This window comes from Zootoca vivipara, chromosome 13, assembly GCF_963506605.1.
Source record: "Zootoca vivipara chromosome 13, rZooViv1.1, whole genome shotgun sequence".
Classification (NCBI taxonomy): Eukaryota; Metazoa; Chordata; class Lepidosauria; order Squamata; family Lacertidae; genus Zootoca; species Zootoca vivipara.
Window position 1 is genome coordinate 102,410 of NC_083288.1, and position 18,889 is coordinate 121,298.

Here is an 18,889-nt window from a genome sequence, read left to right on the forward strand (position 1 = left end):
CAGGCGAAGCTATAGGCGAGGCTCCTCTCTGGGAATGACGGTGCGCGGGCAGCACAAACTCTCTGGCTCCCGCTGCCCCGTCCGGCTCTTCACTGGAGCGGCTCTCCGGCTGCTTTGCTTCACCGCCAGGAGCAGTGCGGCGGCGGTGGCGGCGAGGCCACCCAGCTGTGAGCCAGAGGCGGGAGCCCCAGCCCAGCAAGCTCCGCCTCTGTGCGTGGCCCTGCCCTGCCAGGCACTGTTGAGTGGCGGATGGCTGCCAGCAGCATTGGGGCAGCCTCTCTGCGATGGCGGCCGCAGCGGCTGTCAGTGGTGTGGTGCAGAGGGGCCAGGGGGCACTGCCCCCCGCAGAGTGGAGCACAGGGCGGCCCGCCCCCCCACCCCCGTTGCAACGCCCCTGCTACCAGGAAGTGAACAATACAAGCGATGAGGAAGCAAACAAGGTCCCCCTTAGCCTGTCCAACTGTGCTTGCAGTCTTGCTGTCATTCATGGCTTTTTGTTTTTCAAAAAATATATAGTTTATTAGGTTTTTCACATTATTCCAATAGGACAGTACAGTACCTTATTCACCTTGCCAGCTTCCCTGATGTCCTCTGACCTCATGCCCTCTTTTTTAAAAAAGCCATCAGCCAACTCAGTTGTTTGGCATGTTTTGCAGTGTTCAGATGTGCGCACAGGGGCTTAATAAATGAATGACAATGCTCTACTGAAGTCCAGATTAGGATCCATTAAGTTGGGAAGCATGGTCATATCGACAAATTCCACATCAGCTGCAGTTTCATAGTAAGCAAGGTTGTTATTTACAGTCAACAGGAGCAGGCAGCCCAGGTTCAATGGTTGCTTATCATCTGCAGAGACCTCCCTGATTTTAATTAGAACCCCCACAGCTTTGCAGTTTCCCAATATTGATTGCAAGCTACATGGTAGAAGCAGTGGGTGATATGTTTCTTGGAGGCCGGATCTGCTGCCCCTATGAATCCTGCCCCCCAAGGCGGTTGTCTCACCTTGCTTCATAGACGAGTCGGCCCTGCCTATGGCATTCTATAACTACGGTAGATTGTTTGTAATTACTTTGTCCCATCTGTGGTTTGTTTTCTTGCACATATGTTCTTTAAAAGATTCTCCACTGGTGTAGAAGCCAGCTTGTGTGCAGTAAAAAGAAGGAAAAAGTGAAATTGGGGATTGTTTGGAAGCTGAAGTTGAGTCGCACATTCCAGTAATTAATTAATTAATACAGAATTATGGCATTCTGATGATCCTGGTAAATAGATGCCAACAGTGCTTGAAGATTTAGCAGCAATCCATGAAAGAGCCATGAGTCAGCAAAAAGAGATTTACACTTGGAAAGAGAGGTCTGCTATAGCGTAAGTGGAAAGCAGCCATTGGTAAAAGACTTTTGCTAACTTTTGGTGAAGCTTTCAAGGTTAGGGCAGTAAGTACTGTGAAAACCAAAGCTTTCAAAACTGCCCTTGTCTCACTGGAGTTTTTAAGAACTGCATCCAGGTGATCAGCAGCTGGCTTTCAGGAATTCACCGAAGACAAGATGACTGTTTTTCCCCTGGGACAGTTGACTTTTGAGTTTATCTTTCTCCCGCCCTTACTCCCCTTTTAACTCAAGGTAAATAGTAGTTGAATGGGGAGGTGCCCTCTTGCATAGTTAAATACTTGGTTTCCCAGAGGGCTGCTCTGTATTACAAAACTCTAGCTTTGAGGCAAGATTACTTTGGCTCTGGTGCTTTGGAAGGAATGCGAATGCCTACTAACAAAAACAGCCCAGTCAGTGCCATTTCTGGTAAGTGAATGAATGTGTGGTTTTGATTTCTGAGCTGTATGTGCAGTTCTTTGAAAGAAGTGTGTATGTGTGTGTGAGAGAGAGAGAGAAGGGAGGGGTGATAGACATTTGAGAGAGAAAATAGGTGAGTCTATTTTTAAATCCAAAATATTATGTACTGTTACATTTCCCTCTCCATTTCCATGTGGCAACCAAAGTTTTATCTGACAAAACTTTAAATTCACCTTTTAACTGATAATTCCGATAGTGATTTATTATCTTTCATTGCATAATCTGTTGTCAAATCAATAAAACACTCATACTGCTGTGATATCAGACAAGCTGGTTTTTCCTGACACAGAGTATGGGTTTACAACACGAAAGTTTTCTTTAATTTTTTCATGGAGTTCTTCCAGAAAGAAACAGTTGAAACCAGTGCTATTTTTCTAGAAAAGGAGGTGCTGGAACTCAGCATGAATGCCGCCCTTGTTCTCTTATAATGGCAGTGGTGCCTACCTGAGAGGTGCCCTGGTTGAAACTATCAAGCAAACTTAGCAGATGAATGTGAAACTTATTTAAGATATCTCCTCGTATGTCAGAATCTAGTTCTTCTCTACATTCTTTTCCCATTTGTGAAGAGATCCATGCTTTGAGCATGGAAGGCAGTTGTAGAGAGAGGGTCAGGAGGGCTTGCATGAGAGGTTAAAAATAAGAAGAAAGGTTTCTTTGGCCATGTCTGAAGCAAGAGTAAGCCGTAGGTCCCTTGTGTGCAAAAGACAGACAAATGCTATTGGCTGACAGAGAGAAGGCGGAACTACTCAACACCTACTTTGCCTCTGTCTCCACCTAAAAGGAAAGCAGTGCCCAACCGGGTGATAACAGAATAATTGATGCGAGGAAGGAGCTGCAGCCCAAGATAGGAAAAGAGGTAGAAAGGGATCACCTAGCTACTTTGAATGAATTCAAATCTCCAGGGCCTGATGAGCTGCACCCAAGCGTACTAAAGAACCTTACAGATGTAATCTCAGAACCTCTGTCTGTAATCTTTGAGAATTCTTGGAGAACAAGTCAGGCCAGATGAATCTCATTCAAGCTTAGTGGGAATGCTGTGGACATAGCATATCTTGATTTCTGTCAGGTTCTCAACAAAGTCCCCCATGATATTCTTGTGGAGAAGCTGGTAAAATACAGGGTGGATGAGGTAACTATTAGGTGGACTTGTAGGTGGTTGACTGACCAAATCCAGAGTGCTCATTAATGGTTTCTCGTCATCCAGGAAAAAAGTGGGCTGCCTCAGGGTTTTGTCCTGAGTCCGTTGTTCAATGTCTTTATAAACAACTTGGATGACAGAATTGAGAGGATGCTCATCCAATTTGCAGGTGACAGCAAACTGGGAGGGGGAGCTAATGTCGCAGAAGGCTGAGTATGCTTAGCCTGGAAAAGAGGAGACTGAGAGGAAATATGATAGCCATCTTCGAATATCTCCAGGGCTGTCGCATGGATTCAAGTTGCAAGAATGGAGATTCCGACTAAACATCAGGAAGAATTTTCTGACAGTAAGAGCTGTTTGACAACTGAATGGCTTCCCTGCTTAGAAGATGGTGGTTGGATGTCCATCTGCCATGGAAGCTTTAGTTGAGATTCCTGCCTGGAGGGGTTTGGACTAGATGACCCTCACGGTCCCTTCCATCTCTACAGTTCTGTGTTTACTAAGCCATGTCAATAACCATAGACACACATCTGCAGCATCCTTCCCACCCCTTAGCCTCATGACGACTGGAATATCTTAATAACACAGTGAAGCCTAACTTAAGCTGATTTAGTTACAGGTAGGTAGCCGTGTTGGTCTGAGTCGAAGCAAAATAAAAAAATTCTTTCAGTAGCACCTTAAAGACCAACAAAGTTTTTATTTTGGTATGAGCTTTCGTGTGCATGCACACTTCTTCAGATACACATGAAAGAGAAGAGTCAGACCCTTATGTATATACAGAGGGTGGTGGGGGTGGGTGGCATGGGTGATGGGCTGATAGGAGTGGTAAACCTGTAGATGGCTGTTAACGACTGCTGATGACTGCAATAGGTCCTGCGGGGGAAAAGCAAGGGCTGAGGCGTTAAAGAAAGCTTGATCATGCATAATGAGATAAGAATCCTATGTCTTTGTTCATCCCAGGTGGCTCCATGGTTTTAAGCTTGGTAATGAGTTCCAATTCAGCAACTTCTCTTTCCAGTCTGTTTCTGAAAATTTTCTGTAATAAAACAGCTGCTTTGGGATCTTGTATAGAATGTCCTGGGAGATTGAAGTGTTCTCCTACTGGTTTCTCTGTCTTGTGGTTCCTGATGTCAGATTTATGTCCATTTATCCTTTGGCGTAGGGTTTGGCCTGTTTGTCCAATATAGAGAGCTGAAGGGCACTGTTGGCATTTGATGGCATACACAGTGCTAGAAGATGAGCAATTAAATAGTCCTGAGATGGTATGTTGGATGTTGTTGGGGCCAGTAATGGTGTTGTCCGGGTGTATGTGGCAGCAAAGTTGGCATCTGGGTTTATTGCAGGCTCTGGTACCAGTGTCCATGTTAAGTGTGCATGCACACGAAAGCTCATACAAAAATAAAAACTTAGTTGGTCTTTAAGGTGCTACTGAAAGAATTTTTTTATTAAGCTGATTTAGTTCAGTGGCCCAGTGCATCTTATGAAAGCCTTTCTCCCCGAGAAGATAGCAGAAACAGCTGGCACTAGGAACTCGTTCCATCAATATCAGCATCTTTTGATTCCATATAAGTACACTTGGAACTTTTTAATATTAGAAGCCTTCAGTCGCGCACACACACTGTCCAGTGATTGCCCTGCATGCACCCCTAAGGAGAGCAGGGGCAGCTCAGATGGAGCTGTTGCCATGCCCTCGCTGCTTCCTCCCTTCTCCAAATGGCAATTTGACAAAATGGGTTGTTTTCAAAGATGTCTTGCTTTTGAGATTCAAGTACTAGAACTTTGAGTTCTAGTCTTTTCATTTCAGGCATCAAAGTCTAGTTTGTTAGCTTGAATACTGTTTGATTGTCTTTGTAGTAATTATAGTCATTATTGTTATATAGCTTTTGAAATGTTTCTGTTTGGCTCATAATTCAGACTCTGAAACAATAAGCCTGTGGCATGGCTCATTTGGTTGTGATGTGTTAACATTAGAGAATGTTTTCAGGAAGTTTTCATGGGGTTCAAGGAAAGTTTTGTGGGTTGTGGTGTGGTAATGATTTGCTGGAGTGAACTGTAGAAATTTGTATACTTATTTATTTACGTATTAAATTTGCATACCGCCCTTCATCTAAAGTTCACAGAGCAGTTCAAAACATTAAAACGTAATGAAAACACATAAAACAAAAATGAAAGCAAAACAAACAACCACGCCTCCTAGAAACATGTTTTAAAAACCATAATCAGACAAACGCCTAGTTGAAAATAAATGTTTTTGTTTGGCACCTAAAGATATGTAATGAAGGTGCCAGGGAGGACTCCTTGGGGGGAGCATTCCACAAATGGGGAGCCACGACCGAAAAGGCCCATCCTCTTGATGCCACCCTCTGGGAGGCACCTGACAAAGGCCCATAGATTATGATTGCAGGGTCTGAGTCCGTCTGGGAGAGGCTGTCTTGGAGGCCTTATGCTCCTGAGCCATTTAAGGCTTTATAAGTCAAAACCAGCCCTTTGAATTGGGCCTGGAAACTAAATGGCAGTCAGTCCAGTCCAGCCAAGCCAAGATCAGTGCAATATGCTTGAACTGTCTTGCCCTGGTGAGCAATCTGGCTGCTGAAGTCTACATCAGCTGGAAGTTTCCAAAGCATTTTGCATTGTAGTAATCTAACCTAGAGATTAGCAAAGCATATATGACAGAAGTTAGGCTACCCCTGTCCAGATAGAGGCACAGCTGGGCCACCAGCCGAAGCTGGTGGAAGTTTGAGTTTATCCAGACGAGAGGAGGAAGCAGAGTTTGCTTTGCTGAGTGCGGGAAGCTGCTGTTACCAAATAAAAACCTGAGTGTGGTTAGGACTGAACAAATCTTTTGCAGCTTGCTGCACAGAGATGCATAGAGAGTGAACCGGATGAGGATGTGGGCATTCAGAACAAATATTTGCATAACAGTTCCAGGGAGAACCTCATAGAAAACTATCTGTGTCATTTGGTGATGCAAGAATCAAGGGTGGACGCGTGTTGGGTTCCTGCATCAGTTGAGATGGGCAGAGGGGAGAAGAAAATAACATTTTGTGAGAAAGAGTTTGTAGCCTGAATCACCTTCTGAACCACCACTGCTTCACTCTCACTTTGCTGCAAGGGTTCAAATTTCACAGAACCTGACTGCACTCTCTGGCTCCTCCCTTATGTTTACATTTTTACTCTTTTTCGTCTGACTCCAAAGTTTCGTGCTTCTCTAGCGAGAGCGATTTACCTTCAGCAACTGCTGCATCGAGAATGGCAAAGTAGCTAAAACTGGTGGTGTTTTCCAACTGCTTTTCAACTGCTGCTGTTTTGTGTGTGTGTTGTGTTTGCTGTTGAAGTGTGTGAAGCTGGTTTTAAAATAGGGCAACCATTTTGCTGCTTCAAAAAGTTATGGGGATTCTGTAATTCCTCTGCAAGGTAAGATACCATTTTCTTTAGACTCGATTTGTTTGTATGTGAGCGAGTGAGACATGCTATGTGCATACAATGCTTGGTGAGTTTGCGTCTAGCAAAGGAGGCAAGACGAAACAGCAGAAATGACTTAACCTTGCAGGGAATGCCGTTCTGGGCTTGTACAGCTTTGCCTAAGGGCAGAGATTTATTTCTTAGGTGTGGGAGGGCACCTAGATTACTTCCTACTGAAAGAGGGATAGTTAGTGGTGCAGGGTAAGCAAATAAGTCTCATATATAGCGTTATCCAACCCCGTTTGGAAAAACTGGGTCAAAACTGTCGTTACTGGGCCCTACAGTTCATGAATTTACCTGGCTAGTTTGCTTCTTTGAATGTGCTTTCTCAAGTACTGAATGGCTGGAAAGGAGATAGCTGTGAGACAGATCAGAAAAACCTGAGAGATAGAAGTGGGTGAATTTTGCATAGAGGAAGTTTAAGAACTCTCTCCTAATCAACTTTCGTTGGTAAGTGTTTGTGGCTTTGGCATTGCTTTTGTTCATGGGATCTGCTGTCTGTGTGTCCGTCTGTAGGCATAAAAATACACATGCAGCCATATTTCTGTGTGTGGCTGCTGATCCCTTTCTTTCAGTTTATAGTTCAGATTCAGAGCTGGCATTTTACCAGGCCTCTCGGTCATTCCAGAAGAATTTCCTTTCCCCTCCCTTTTCTGGAGGGAGCTGAGCTTAAGAGAAACGGTGTAGGGAAAGAAAGGGGTTGTTTTCAGTTTGATGTAGACAAATTCCATCGCCACTAGCTCAGCTTTACAGTTTCAATCTGCTTTTGGTTTCTTTTCTTTGGGGGGGGGGGAGTTTGGACAGCTGTGTTACTGTACCATTTTTGCAGAGGGCTGTTTCCTTGGGGAAATGAGAGCAAGGTTTGAAGTGAAATGAAGTATTTCAGCTGTTAATGAGAGTGTCAGCATATTTGGTAAGGTGATCATTTCAGTGAAGTCTTGCTCTCCTAGCCTATTTCCCTCCCCTTGTTTTTGGAAACGTCCTTTCCTTTCATGCCTTGCCTAAGCATATTACAGTAGCTTCGTAGCTTTTGATCAGTCTCTTTGGCTTTTGAAGATGTGAGCAGGTGATGCAAGTGGCAAAGAGACTTGCCAGAAGAGACTTTCCATGTGTGGGACTTCAGAAAGAGGCAAATGACCAAGCACTGGGCTGACAAAATGCCAAGCTTATGTGCTTTCCTAGAATCCAACCATTCATATTTTGGTTCTTCTTTTAAATAGAAATGAGAGGTTTATTTTGCCCTGATTAATAACAATTTAGAATAAAATTCTTCAGTCAGGCCGAGTCAAGGTAAGTTCAGCAATGCAGCCTGTTAAATTGGAAGGAAAACTTTTTGCAGACTTCACTGGCTCATGAAGAACAAGGCCCTTCTTTGTATGGTGGAGTTAAAAGGGGCCATGAATTACCGAGGAACCATGTAAGCTCCTTATGATTTGGTATAAATAATTTGAGTGACTCATATGGAAAGGAATGCTCCTTGAAGGTCAGGTGAAGAAAATATTACCTGCTGCGTGTTCTCCGTAAATATTTTATTTTATCAGACATACAAAGCACATGAGCTGGGTGTTTTGCCTGCCTAGAGCTTGTCTGTTGTCCCTTTCTTAACTTTCACTCATGGAAAGCTATATCACAGTGGCTTGTTCAGCCTGAAAGGATGATTTGCAGGGTTTCTCAGGGGTGGGACAGAGCAACTTCATCCCCACTGAATCTCTCCACCCAAGTTGTATACAGTGGTACCTCGGTTTATGAACACAATTGGTTCCGGAAGTCTGTTCATAAACTGAAGCGTTCATAAACTGAAGTGAACTTTCCCATTGAAAGTAATGGAAAGTGAATTAATCCGTTCCAGACAGGTCCGTGGAGTACTCAACCTGAAGCGTACTAAACCCGAAGCATGGGTGTAATTGGTTCTGGAAGTCTGTTCATAAACTGAAGCGTTCATAAACTGAAGCGAACTTTCCCATTGAAAGTAATGGAAAGTGAATTAATCCGTTCCAGATGGGTCCGCGGCATTCATAAACCGAAAATTCATAAACCGAGGTGTTCATAAACCGAGGCTCCACTGTATTTGAAGAATTTCCATAACTAGAAGTTCCAGGACATTTCTGAAAATGGCATACTGTACGAAGTGGATCTATCACAGTTTGAAAGGCACATTTACAAGACCCCTGCCATGCATGTGGAGCCAGGGGTGGTGTCATTACCCCAAGAGATGTTAGTTCTCCTTGAAGTTGGTACAGTGGATTGTGGAATCTGTTCAAGCTTTTATAACCCACCTCAGAGTTTGGACAAAGTGAAATAAATCTATTCTGCACGCCACCAAATTTTCCAGAGACAAGCTGTTTTGCTCATTCCTTGCATCAGTGCTTGTCTCATAGTGGGCTCTTGCAGGTGAAAATCTGAGTTGGGTCCAAAGGGAATATTCACTCTGGCGGTGACTGCTGAAATTATTGTCCTTTGGCAATTCTAACTATATGTGAAGCTCTCGTCATAGCCTCTGGCCATGTCGTGAGGTGAGTGTTGCCATCTTTTGCAACGGTGACTCAATCTTCTCTCTGTCCATGAATAGGTTTAAACATTACTCAGCTGAGATGCAGGCCCTGGGGAAGGATTGACTTGGAGGGACCATACATGCTGGAGACTATTGTTCATTAACAGATTCCCATTGCATGCTCAGATCTCTTGTCTTTTTCCTACGTGGTGCCATAGAAAGCTGCCTTATCCCAAGACAGACCATTGGACCATGCAGCTCAAGACTACCATAACTGGCAGCTGCTCTCCTAGGTTTTCCAGCTGTACCTGAAGATGCGGGTGGTGCTATGGGTTAAACCACAGAGCCTAGGTAGGGCTTGCCGATCAGAAGGTCGGCGGTTCGAATCCCTGTGACGGGGTGAGCTCGGTCCCTGCTCCTGCCAACCTAACAGTTCGAAAGCACATCAAAGTGCAAGTAGATAAATAGGTATCGCTCCAGGCTGGAAGGTAAACGGCATTTCTGTGCGCTGCTCTGGTATGCCAGAAGCGGCTTTGTCATGCTGGCCACATGACCTGGTAAAGGTAAAGGGACCCCTGACCATTAGGTCCAGTTGTGACCGACTCTGGGGTTGCGCGCTCATCTCGCATTATTGGCCGAGGGAGCCGGCGTACAGCTTCCAGGTCATGTGGCCAGCATGACAAAGCCGCTTCTAGCAAACCAGAGCAGCACATGGAAACGCCATTTACCTTCCCGCTGTAGCGGTTCCTATTTATCTACTTGCATTTTGACATGCTTTCGAACTGCTAGGTCAGCAGGAGCTGGGACCAAGCAACAGGAGCTCACCCCATCACAGGGATTCGAACCGCCGACCTTCTGATCAGCAAGCCCTAGGCTCAGTGGTTTAACCCACAGCGCCACCTGGGTCCCCTGACCTTAATTGGTAAAGGTAAAGGTCCCTTTACCTTTACCTTAATTGAAGATGCCAGAGATTTAATCTCTCACAGAGCTCCAAGGGTTTGCAAGGAACAGTTTGTAGAAGGTTGGACTGGGACACTGGTGCTCCTCCCTCATGAGTAAAACTTGCGCTCTTGTCATACGTTTCCCCTCATGGGAAACTGGGCTGCATAGCAGGATTGAGGCGGTTGCAGTTTTTATCAGGAAAACAGCCTGAGGGGTTAACCCCCCACCTTCTCTTACTGCTGTGCTAAGTCGATGTGGGGCCTTGTTTGCTCAAAAGAAAACAATTACTCTGCAGTTGACGTTTTATTTTTCCTTTAAATGGAAAGTTTGATTGTTCCATATAAACTGTACAATATTTACATGGAACTATAGTTACTGTAGTAAACAAATCCACAGAGCAGATTTCCCTCTTTGATCAAGTTGTATAGTCACAGGTTTGAGACACATCAGTCGATATCAAACCTGCAAAGTCTTGCTTGGAATCCAGTACTCTGCTGAAAGAATGGCTGTGCCATTGTTTTTCCAAGAAGTTGGGGCTCTCTCAAAAGACTGTTAAAATTTTCTCCATGAGCTTCAGGTGCAGAGTGTATAATGCAGAGCTTTGGAGAAAGCACCTTGTTTATTGTGGTAGTATTAATCTCTCTTCCCTCAAACCATAATTCTTTTGAGAAGCCCATTAGGGTACTTCATAGAATTATAGAGTTGGAAGGGATCCCGAGGGTCATCTACTCCAACCCCCTACAATGCAGGTATCTTAATTAAAGCATCCAAGATTAAAGGCCATTCAGCCTCTGCTTAAAAACCTCTAAGAAAGGAGAGTCCACCACCTCCCAAAGGAGTCCGTTCCACTGCCAAACATCTCTTACTGTCAGAAAAGTTCTGGTGTTTAGTCAGAATCTCTTTTTTTGTAACTTGGTCATTGGTTCAGGTCCTACCTTCCAGAGCAGAAGAAAAGAAAAGCTTGCTCCATTCTCTCTGTGTAAGCCCTTGAGATATTTGAAGGGCTCTTCTCAGCCTCCTCTTTTCCAGGCTAAACATACCCAGCTCCTTCAAGCGCTCCTCATAAGGCTTAGTTTCCAGATCCTTGATCATCTTGCTTGCCCTCCTCTGCAAACCTTCCAGCTTGCCAACATCCTTCTTAAATTGTGGTGCCCAGAACTGGACATCATATTCCAGGTGTGGTCTGGACGAGAGTGGGACTATGACTTCCCTTGATCTGGACACTAGACTTCTGTGGATGCAGCCTAGAATAATAGCATTACTGTAGCTTTTTTGCTGCTGCCTCACATGTTAACTCATGTTAAGCTCCTGCTAAAGTGCAGAACCCTACATTTGTCCCTATTGATTTTTTTTTCTTAGTTTTGACCCAGTTCTTCAATCTGTTAAGGTCATCTTCAATCCCAATTCTATCTGCTGTGGCATTGGTTACCCTTCCCAGTTTGGTGTCACCTGCAAATTGGACGAGCATTTGTGGAGCTTATGCCCATTAGGGACAAAGAGTGCCAGAAGACCTACAGCAGCTGGTGGTATTTCTAGGAAGCTGGGAAAGAGACTCGCCATCCTTTCTGTCCCCTCCCCTCCATTTGTTTCTGGCTGCTGGATGGATGGCTTAACTTCAGCTGGGCTATGTACTATAGTTTTTAAAACAAGTGAAATAGAATTATAGAGTTGGAAGGGACCATGAGGGTCATCTAGTCCAACCCCCTGCAAATGCAGGAATCTTTTGTCCAACATGGGGCTCAAACCCACGACCCTGAGATGAAGAGCCTCATGCTACAAGTGGAGTGAGATAGTGGATTATCAGGAGTACACATTGAAGTAATTATGTTGGGGGTAGGGGTAGCCAGAATTGTATTCTTATTCTCTCCTCTTTAAAACTGTGGTGTGTAATTGGTTTTTAAATTATTCTCTGTGGGCCACTAAAATGACGTTCTGAGTGGAATGCCCTTGAATTAAAGACCCCTCTCTATATTGCATGATGTTGTATGGATTGTTAATGAGGAAGTAAGGTATCACCTTCTAAAATATTGAATAACCTCTTCCCCTCCACACTCCACAAGTGTTTTTCATTTGTTTGTTTTCTAAAACAGAAGTTGTACAATGTAGAAAAATCCCATACTTGGGCTGCTCATAGAGCTGATGCAGAAGTCTAGTCACTTCAGGGCTATACATTTGCACATAAATAAATACACATATAGCCAGCACTGTAGGTTGTAGAGCCAATATAAAAATGCAGCTTTGCTATTGCACCAGAATAATTCAGTTTTCAGAAACAAAGTAGGGGAATGTGCTTTTCACCCCTTCCATGCAATGCTCTGTTTTTGTGAGTCTTGTTACAGAATTAATTGTATAAAGGCAAGTAAAACGATTGTGATTTCATCATCCATTCTGGCACAGTTAATGATAGCACGGTCTGCTTCTATTTTTTAATTATAATATATATATTGCTACAAAAGTTGTGAGCCACCTCCCCTCCCTGCAAGGTCCCAGGGGGTTCCAGGCACTCACCCAGGGTCTGTGTTCCTTTGGAGAATTGAGACATGGAGGAGATTGTTGTAGCTTTAAGAAAAATGGTTTATTCGCCTGTTTACACTTTCAGTCTGCGTGGAGGGAGTCCAGATCTTACAGCATGGTCATTTCAAGGGGGGCTTGTCCCCCACAGCCGTGAAGCCAGCATTCAGCCCGCCCACCCAAGATAGATCCCAGTCTTCCTTCCTTCCTCTTCTTCCTCAAGACTTTCCCTCCCCCCATCACCTCCCACCCAGTTACCCTGGCATCCTTCCAACCCCCCAGTCTCTGTCCGCACCTCAGGGCAAGGGGGGAGGACAGCTCTCCTGCATTGCCAAGGGCTCTCAGTGGCCCTCTCTTGTTTCTTAATGGCCCTAGCTTGGCCAGGTTGTTTTGCCTAGGCTAACCCAGGAATTCATCGCAGCTTGCATTTCTCCCTTCACATGACCAAATAATGAAATTTCAACCATTTATTAATTTCTAGGGTTTAGGAGGGGTTCCCCCCAAAAAATGTTTGTGTGTGTGTCTTGCCTCAATAAACTAAAGCTCAGGCCAGATAAGACGGAGGCGCTGTTGAGGGGGGGGGGTTCCTAGACCAGATGGCTGGGAGAATGCCTGCTCTTGATGGGGTTACACAGGTGGGTCCTTCTGGGTCCTTTGCTGCAGCTTGAGGCTCAGGTGGCCTCGTGACACAGGTCAGTAATCGCACTGTTCAGAGTTGAAATCAACTCATTATTAGCAAAAATACGATCTTCTCTGACTTGGTTAAGTGTCAGACCTAATGAGCCACAGCATCCCATCCCCAGTGGGTCTGGCCCCATTGGTCACTGAAAGCCCCGCCTCCTCACAGCCTCTTTTTCCTTAACATGGGTCTGTGAGGGTTGCCTTTCTGTCTGTTTGGTTGTGAGTTGCTTTGGGCTGCCCTGGGCAAGATAAAGCAACCAACAAATTTAATAAATAACAATATTAAATAGTTTTTTCTTGTCCCCGTTCTCCAACTCTACTCTGTTTTGTCTTATATAATCCCTGCTGTATTTCTTTGCAGTGCTGCACACCCAGGGCCCCACGGGTGGCAACTTGTATGCTAAAGCAAGGAAGAGAAGCTGCTGTGAGAGCCGCCTTCCTCGCAGGGCCCCGGCTGCTGCATTTACCAGCCCTGACCCCAGGGACTATGCCTTGTCTGTGGGCAGCGACTCAGGACACTCTACAGCCTCTATAAGGACGGACCAGACTGAAGAGCGTTCCCTGCCAGAAACCAAGGGTGTCCTGAGCCCCCTAGAGAAAGAGGGGCTGGAGCAATTGCTGAGCGGCCTTGGTCTGCAGAACTCAGCCAGTCCTGCTGAGGATATGACCGATGCCCAAAGCACGTTCAGTGGGACTCGCCACATAGTAGTGCCCGCCCAGGTTCATATGAATGGAGGTGCCGAGCACAAGGACAGGGAAACAGACATTCTGGACGACGAGGTGCCCAGTCACGACCTCCACAGTGTGGGCAGCCTTGGGACTTTGTCCTCCTCCGAAGGGCAGCATTCCAACCACCTTGGGAACTTCCGCTGCCACAAAAGCAGCCAGAATTCTCTCCTGTCAGATGGCTTTGGAAGCAATGCTTTGGAGAAGGAGTACTGCAACACTCTGGTCCCAGATCTGGACATTGATGGAGAGCCCAGGTATGAGAGGCACTTTGGAGGCACCGACCCAAAGCAATCTCAGCAGCTGCTGAGGAATACTGCCGTTTCCACCAAGCCACAGGCCTACAGCCTCAGTGGATACCCAACCCAGACATGGGTGCGGGAACAGCAAATGGTCATCGCTCACCAGTACGCTTACAGCCCAGAGAATGAAGTCCGGCTTGGTATTTGTGGTGTGGCTGAGAACTCGGGCAACCTGCGCAGCCAAGCCAGAGGTCCAGATACCCCTCCCCGGGGGTCCAGCAGCAGACATGCTGTGCAGAGGAGTCTCGGGAGTATGCTACCCTCCAGCAAGATCGCCCAAATCCCTGGCCCCGAGGTTTTAAAATTACAACACAATCTTGAACTGGGATTGAACACAGGGAACGATTCAGCAGGCTTGCCATCCTCCCCCACCCTGGAGATGGATCAGTCCATTGAGCAGCTTAATAGGTTAATTTTAGAACTGGACCCAACATTTGAGGCTATTCCCACATGTATCAAGACAATCGGCAGAGACACAGGGCAGCTGAATGGCCTCGCAAGCCCTAAAATGGACATGGGAGGGTTTGGGATGAGCTCCAGATTCCATGGGAAGGCAGAGGTCCTGGACGGAAACCGGCCTCAGCAGGGTGAGTTATTCTTCATGATGCATCAATGAAATGCGTTTTTCTTCAGTGGTTAAAAGCTTCCATTTGCCATTGCATAGCGTGAATACGGTGTGTTAAAAGTTTGTCACTGAGAAATGGAGTATCTCAATAGCTCCCTATTACAGATCTCTGGAATGTTGGGATGGAACTGAAGTCATTTGCCTTTTTTCATTAATATGTTTTATTCTACACCTTATATCAAAATAATTTGAATCTTTATATTTCAATCATTATATTAAACCCAAAGAGGCATGCATAGACCATGAACTCCTAAGATTCAAAGTGGACAATCAGATCTTCCATGTTACGATTTGGGCCTCTCCTGTCCCTTCTTCTGCCAGGTCCTCCCTAGGAGAGGATTTTTTTTGGGGGGGGGAAATGAGATTGGCAGGCGATGCATCAAGTAGTTATCATTTTTTAAAGCTGTTTCTGCATTGGCCACAATATATGCTTTAGTTCTGTAGGGTTCAGGTTGGGGAGACAGATAAGTAAGGGGAGAGTATATTCAAATATTTATTTATTGTTATTTTATTTGTTAAATTTGTGTAGCGCCCTTCATCTGTAGCTCTCACAAAATATACAAGAAAAACAAGAAGAAAAAAGCACAAACCAGTAAACTCCCTCCCTCCCTCCCTCCTCCCACAAACACATTTAAAAAAGGGTATAAGATGTTAATCAAGCCAAAGGCCTGGTTGAAGAGAGACATTTTGGGCTGGCACCTAAAGGTGTGCAGTATAAAGACAGTCTAGAGTTGTGAACATTTTTGGAATTGTGAGCAGCCTTTAATTTGGAGACAGTTACAGTGGCACCTCCAAGTTGCTAAGAAAGAGCTGTTCACAGAGTGATCTGGTCAGTCCTCCTCCTAAGCTGGAATGAGCATATCCTATTTGTGTGAGCATATCCTATTTGTGTGATTGTACGCGGGTGGCACTGTGGGTTAAACCACAGAGCCTAGGGCTTGCCGATCAGAAGGTCAGCGGTTCGAATCCCCACAACGGGGTAAGCTCCCGTTGCTCGGTCCCAGCTCCTGCCAACTAGCAGTATGAAAGCACGTCAAAGTGCAAGTTAGATAAATAGGAACCACTACAGCGGGAAGGTAAACAGCGTTTCCATGCGCTGCTCTGGTTCGCCAGAAGTGGCTTTGTCATGCTGGCCACATGACCTGGAAGCTATACGCCGGCTCCCTCGGCCAATAACGCGAGATGAGCGCCACAACCCCAGAGTCGGTCATGACTCGACCTAATGGTCAGGGGTCCCTTTACCTTTACAAATAACCCCACATTGTATATAGTCGAGGGGACCACATGTGTTTGTGCCTCCATAATGGGAAGATGGTCAGAAGCAAGATTTAGGGCTGCTTAGAATAAATCTTAATTATTTGGTAATATTCCATCTAGCCCAGCATTCTGTCTCCTTAGCGGCAAAGATAGACCAAGGAGAAGTAGACTTACTTTTTTATTTTGTCTATAATGCAAGTACTTTATTTGTGATTTGCCATTTATGGGGGGAAAAATGTCATTATTCATTGACTTTTTCCCCCTTAGGAGAAACTCATGAGACAAGAATTATGAAAGACTCCCTGTATAACTCTTTCCTTTTTATTATGAACAGAGTTCTCAAAATACAAGCAATATGTAAAAAAGAAAAAACCAAGTTGTAAAAATTCATCATCATAATTTATTATTTATACCCCACCCATCTGGCTGGGTTTCCCCAGCCACTCTGGGTGGCTTCCAGCAAAATATTAAAATACCATAAATAATGAGACGTGTGGAAAGCCCCAAACATGGGGAGTGCTTTGAATCTGAGTGTAGTGTTTCGTGTGTGTGTGGGTGTGGGTGTGTGTGGGTGTTCGTGTTCCCCATCCCTTTTAAGCTAGATCTCACTGCAATCTTAAAGAGGGAGGCTCTGAAAAGCTATTGGAAGCATTTGTGAATCTCCCCCACCTTTAACTGGCTGTGGCATCAAAATTGGGCTCAACAAGGAAGACCTTTAAGGTCTTGCGAGAGCATCGCTGACCCTGAATGCTGAGCAGGACTTGCCCAGTAAGCAAGGTGGAGAGCTTGAGGATGCTCACACAGGGGCAGTTCCAAGGGGACACATACTCATGTATACTCATTTTTGCATATACGCACCATCCCCCAAACATCACCCCCACTTAAGATGCAAATGTACTGTATTTTCAGAGACCATTGAAACATCTCTAGGAGAATCTTGCTGATGGAAAGGAGATCTCAGAAAATAGCAGCTGTGTTCCCTGCCCTGTTTGTAGAGGAGGAATCTGCTCTTCCCAGTTTAAGGCCAAGAGAAATGGCTTTGTTCACAGCTGATCAATGGGCCAGGCCACTCTCAGCTGAATACCTGGCGGGAGCAGAAGTAAACACAATCTCAGGGTTCAAGCTGATGTCTCTCAGGTGTTTCCCTTCCCTTTCACCCCAGTTCTCCCCTCCAGCCAGGAAAGCGGCAAATGTTTACTGTGACAGTACAGTACTTAACAGGTTTCATCTAAATTCAGCCAGTTGTTGTAGAATTACCACAAGACCTGCTAGTTCTAAAATTGGATCGTCCAAGTTTTCTGTGGCGATAAGATATTTCATAACTTGAATTATGAATATCCAACTCTTCTGGACATCAGTCATACAAGTAATATGCAAAATAACTAAGCAAGTACTGTATTGGAAGTCACCCTAGAACTGGCCCTACTAAACATCTTCCAAGACCCACTCACAACACAAAGAGCTCATAACCCACCTCCTCCTCTCAGCAGCCAGAAACACCATAGCCAGACACTGGAGAGACCTGCCAGGAGTAAGCATGGACCAATGGCATCAAATAGTATAGGAAACAGCCCTATTAGAAAAACTAACCAACAGACTGAAACTGACACGGGAACAAATAGAAGAAGATGCCTTCATCCCATACACAGCCCAACAAGGCAACAACAAGAACCCGCCAACAGCATTCGAATCCATCTGTCTAACCTGATCCAAACGCGCGCGCACACACACCTCACTCACACACGAAAACAAAGTTCACCACAGCCAATCACAAACAAACAAGCACACCCTTACGCCATGCCCAACCTCTCTCACCACCAAAGGAATACAAGCGAGTAGTAAAGAGAACCTGCACAAGCGGCACTGACACAAAACCCCACAAATACACTAAGGAGAATAGAAACATCGCCACCCTCCCCCTCTTTCCCCCTTTTCTTCCTAAATGAAACTGATCCTGTAGAAAATGTACATAACTTTTGTAAACCAAGAAATCTTTAACAAAAATATATTAAAAATGATAATAAATTGAATTATAAACAGTGTACTAGAAGCAGACCACTTTTTGCCTGTTACCTGGAAAGAAAATATTTTAGAATGGAAAAGGGGCTTTTAGCCTAACTGTGCTTAAAAAGGGAAGCTTGCATTTACCACCCTGCTATGTCTTCCCCATGTCTTTCTTCCCTACGTTTACATAAGAATACACCCATGTGCTGGCAGCTGTAGCATTTCTGATAAACAAGGAAGACTTTCTTATAAATATTCAGCAACCGGTGTTAGTTCCTTTTTATGAGCAAATAGCAGTACAGGGGTGACATATGGTAAGTATCGACCAGGCCTCACTTGGAATGCAAAATGTTAGAATTTACTTTGGCTCGGTTTGCTTACAGCACTGCAGTCAGTGATGCCATTTTAAGTAAATCTACTTGATTTTAGCCTTGGCAATGAATTACATCCCTTTACTGCAAACTCACTTTACCTGGTGGTCACTTTTTATATTGCCCAATAGATTTTGCTCCAAAGTATTTGTGTTTTTGTATCTCCAGGCTCTCAAGCAGATGACATATTGAGTGGACTAAACAAGAAGTTAAGCCTGGCACAGTATGAGAACAATGTCTCAGCACAGCCATTATATCCAAAGTGTGAACGGATGGCGCCTTCTGCAGAAAGACTAGGTTCATACAGGCCTGGAGGGGAGTCAAATGAGGTAAGAAAGGTGGTGGGCATCTGTCTGTCTTGAGAGACAATGGAAGAGTGCGCCTTTGGGAGTGAGGTCAAGCTGTTGGAAGGTTGCAGCACCTGCTATGGCTGTAGAGACTGATAAGGGGAGACATGTTTTGTTGCAGCTGGGGTAGAGGAAGGCATCCATCCGGTTGTGCTGATGCAGGTGTACCATGGCGTTTCTTCCTTCTGCAC

At 45.0% G+C, this 18,889-nt stretch overlaps 1 protein-coding gene across 12 annotated transcripts in view; it reads left to right on the top strand.

Moving 5' to 3' along the window:
• The window catches only part of TNS3 (tensin 3), an 80,495-nt gene that overhangs the window by 25,759 nt on the left and 35,847 nt on the right, over positions 1–18,889 (top strand). For 9 of the 12 annotated variants that reach the window (XM_060282026.1, XM_060282027.1, XM_060282028.1 and 6 more), the window contains 2 exons: positions 13,428–14,681; positions 18,520–18,680. In XM_060282026.1, coding sequence (XP_060138009.1) covers positions 13,428–14,681; positions 18,520–18,680 — 1,415 coding nt within the window. Of the gene's footprint in view, positions 1–333; positions 1,791–3,153; positions 3,326–13,427; positions 14,682–18,519; positions 18,681–18,889 lie in introns of those variants that run through there. The other 3 variants (XM_035136336.2, XM_060282029.1, XM_060282023.1) reach the window with 3 other exon arrangements.